Here is a 3,241-nt window from a genome sequence, read left to right on the forward strand (position 1 = left end):
TCAAACATTCTCATTTTCATCTGAATATAATCTGACACAGATTCCTCTAGCTTTCATCATATCAACCAGTTTGTCTCTGTACTCCCTGCACAGGTAGATGGAGAGAAGAGGGTCAAGGCAGGCATTAGTGGCAGAGACCCACAAGACTAATTTATGGATTATCATCACCCACACTTGAGCGCAGACATCAATGTCAAATATTTCATACAGTGTGAATGGAACACGCATGGCATGGAGAGGCAAGAAGCAGACAAAAAACACAAAAAGGATCAGGAAGACTCGTAGCTTGGTCTTCTTCTTTCCGTGGCTGTTGTTGCTCCCAGAGTTTCTGAAGGACTGCAGGACTTTCAGGGTGATGCAGATGTAGCAAAACACAATCATTATGCTGACGAACCAGAAAAGACTCTCCATAGATAGAACTACAATCTTGTGAAAAGTCACTCCAGCTGGACTTTTCAGGGACATACAGAAATCACTTGTAATGTTAACAGGATTCTGGTCTGTTAGAATCATAGTTGGGATGACTGTACTGCCAAATAACACCACCCAAACCAAGGCGGAAATTACAAGACTGAAGACCACATTTTGTCCCAACACCATTCCACATGGTCTAACAATTTTGAAGAAGCGATCAAGGCTGATAAGACCCATTAAAACAATACTTGTGTACAAACAGAAGTAGAAAATGACATCCGAGTAACGGCAAGTGAACGCCCTTAAACCAACTGCTGCCCCAGGTAGCATGCTAGCTGCCATCGGTGGGAGTGTCAGCGTCATGAGCAGGTCAGCAGCAACCAAGTTTTTGAGATACACTATGAAGGTGGATGTGGAACGAAGGTGCAAAGACACCCATGCTGCCATCCCATTGAGCAGTAATGCAATGGGAAACAAGAAGAAGTAAAGGTATGAGACAGCTACATCTATGGTCACATTGCTGAAAGAAGCACAATCAGAGGGCTCTGTGTTGTTCGACACCATCATCCAACCTGGAATTTAAAAAAGAAAACAACACAAATATATATCAAAGAAAAACTCAACAGGGTTACCCTTAAAGCTTTCTCAACCTTAAAGTGTAATTCCGGGGCAAAATCATCCCATGGTCTTTTTTGGCACTTACATACATCAAATAAGCCATCGAGACAGTCTCTTTTTTGGTGTATGAACTACTAACGTAGAAATCCGGTAGAGTCGCTTACAGCTGGACGTGGCTAAATCTGATAAGCTCAGGGCATTACGTTGAAGGCATAAAAGTTATTTTTTAACCACTAATATTGCTCAAAATAACACCAAACCTTTGCAGCAGCATGATAAGAGTCTCTACACATAAAACGAAGCACCAATGGGCTCCTTCCTTTTGGATTGCATATGGTAATCGACTTGAATGGACTTTACTATGAGAGGAGCTGCTACCGGGGCTACTAGGTAAGTCTTTCAAAACACTCTTTTAATAAACTTCAGGTTTGATAACTACGTTTTAAATGTAGGGATACTTATCATGCTACTGCAGAGGTTTGGTATTACTTTTGAACAATTAGCTGTTTTAATGCCATCACCGTAATGCCCAGAGCTAATCAGTGTTATCCTTGTCTGGCTGTTGGCGACTCTACCAGATTTATCTGTAATAGTTCATACACAAAAAAACCCTTGATGGCTTATTTGATGTATGTAAGTGCCGAAAAAGACCATGGAATAATTTTGCCCCAGAATTACACTTTAAACATGAAAAGTATAAGTACAGTGAGTTCTGTGGGGCCTCTAGACCAGACGGACATCCAGATCTTTTGCTTTTGATACATATTTCTTAACTATGATTTAACACATGCTATCAATTAATGGTGTGAGAAAATATCTAGTTTTAGGGCAGAGGGGTTTTCGACTGAGTTATACTGGAATTGGCCCCTGCCTATGACTCGTTTGAGACTGAGAATTGCTACTGCTCTAAATGTTTCCTTCTTGCCCAGTTGCACCTGATTTGCATCTTTCATTATAGTTTAAATGACATTTGTTACTATGATTTGATTTTGAATGCTCAACCAGAGAATTTGAATGCATCCTGAATGCTGAACCTGACACCTCAAACACTAACTGACGGAAGTTATGTAATAGTTGGGATTGTTTTCACCATACCAAATACAAGAGCAAATAAAGGGATATTATATATATATATATATATATATATATATATATATATATATATATATATATATATATATATATAAATATATTTAGAACATGTACAGAATCTGCCAACTTTCAAAGACTGTCACTGAGTCACAGCCACTTCTGGATGATAAATCTTTGTTGCTTCAAAGCTTCTTTAATCTGTCTCCTTTGTAATTGGTTTGGATTTAGTTTTAGTTCTATCAGTAAGCTTTACCTAGATTCACCTCATCTCTGTATCCAGCCTACAATTTGGATATTATGTTCCCATGTCTGCTGTTAAGTTCAGACTGATATTGATACTGATACTGATATAACAGTGGAACAAGGAAAAGCAAGTACGTTGTTTTTAATGGATCAGAGTTAGAAATCAAATCAAAGCTTTAATCAAAGCTCCCTCTATTATCTCAGCACTATACTATTTTATAAGACTGTTATATTACAAAACATTCCAAAATCATTACATAATTGGTCCATTTTAGGATTGTTCTCCCCCTTTCACAGAAATATCACAGTTTACTTTTGGAAAAGTTCACTGGAACAATTATCGTCTAAGAAAAAATATAGTTCAGTAAACCATATTTAAGGAATGCTGTAGCTGTTCTCATTTCATATTCAATCTAAATCACACAGTACTCTAACCAAAAGGAAAGTTTGATTTCTCCAATCACATCCCAATCTAATCTGGAAAAACCAACAACCCCTTCAAAATAAATTGTTAAGTGAAATATAATATGAAGTCACTCACCAGCAATGTTTACCTCCTTTACTTCACTCTGTGTAGCCTGGAAAATTAGCACCTTCCCAAGATAAATCACCAAAGGGTGTCAGCCTCTTCAACCGGAGAGATGCAAATTTACAAAAGAGCGAGCTGCCGTGGGGCGTAACAGCATTCAAATAACATCGATTTGTGGTAGCCATGTTTATGCAGACATAACAATTTGACACGTGTACCCACTATATGATTCACCTGAAGAATTAGCCAATACTAGCAAAACACAACAGCAGTACCTTCATGCGGATGAAACAATAAGAGATCACTGGAGATATCTTGTAAGACTTTTGGTTTATTGTACAGGTA

The 3,241-nt window shown here is 38.1% G+C and overlaps 1 protein-coding gene across 1 annotated transcript; it reads right to left on the minus strand.

The window, feature by feature from the left end:
- On the minus strand, positions 1 to 978 carry LOC310947438 (P2Y purinoceptor 13-like; the record flags this gene model as incomplete). The annotated part of the gene is made up of 1 exon (XM_083914226.1): positions 1 to 978. One exon carries the CDS (start codon positions 976 to 978, stop codon positions 1 to 3), a length of 978 nt encoding a protein of 325 aa, XP_083770352.1.
- Between the last annotated feature and the right edge of the window lie 2,263 nt (positions 979 to 3,241).

Source organism: Echiichthys vipera (assembly GCF_963691815.1).
Source record: "Echiichthys vipera genome assembly, chromosome: 5".
NCBI classification, from domain to species: domain Eukaryota; kingdom Metazoa; phylum Chordata; class Actinopteri; order Perciformes; family Trachinidae; genus Echiichthys; species Echiichthys vipera.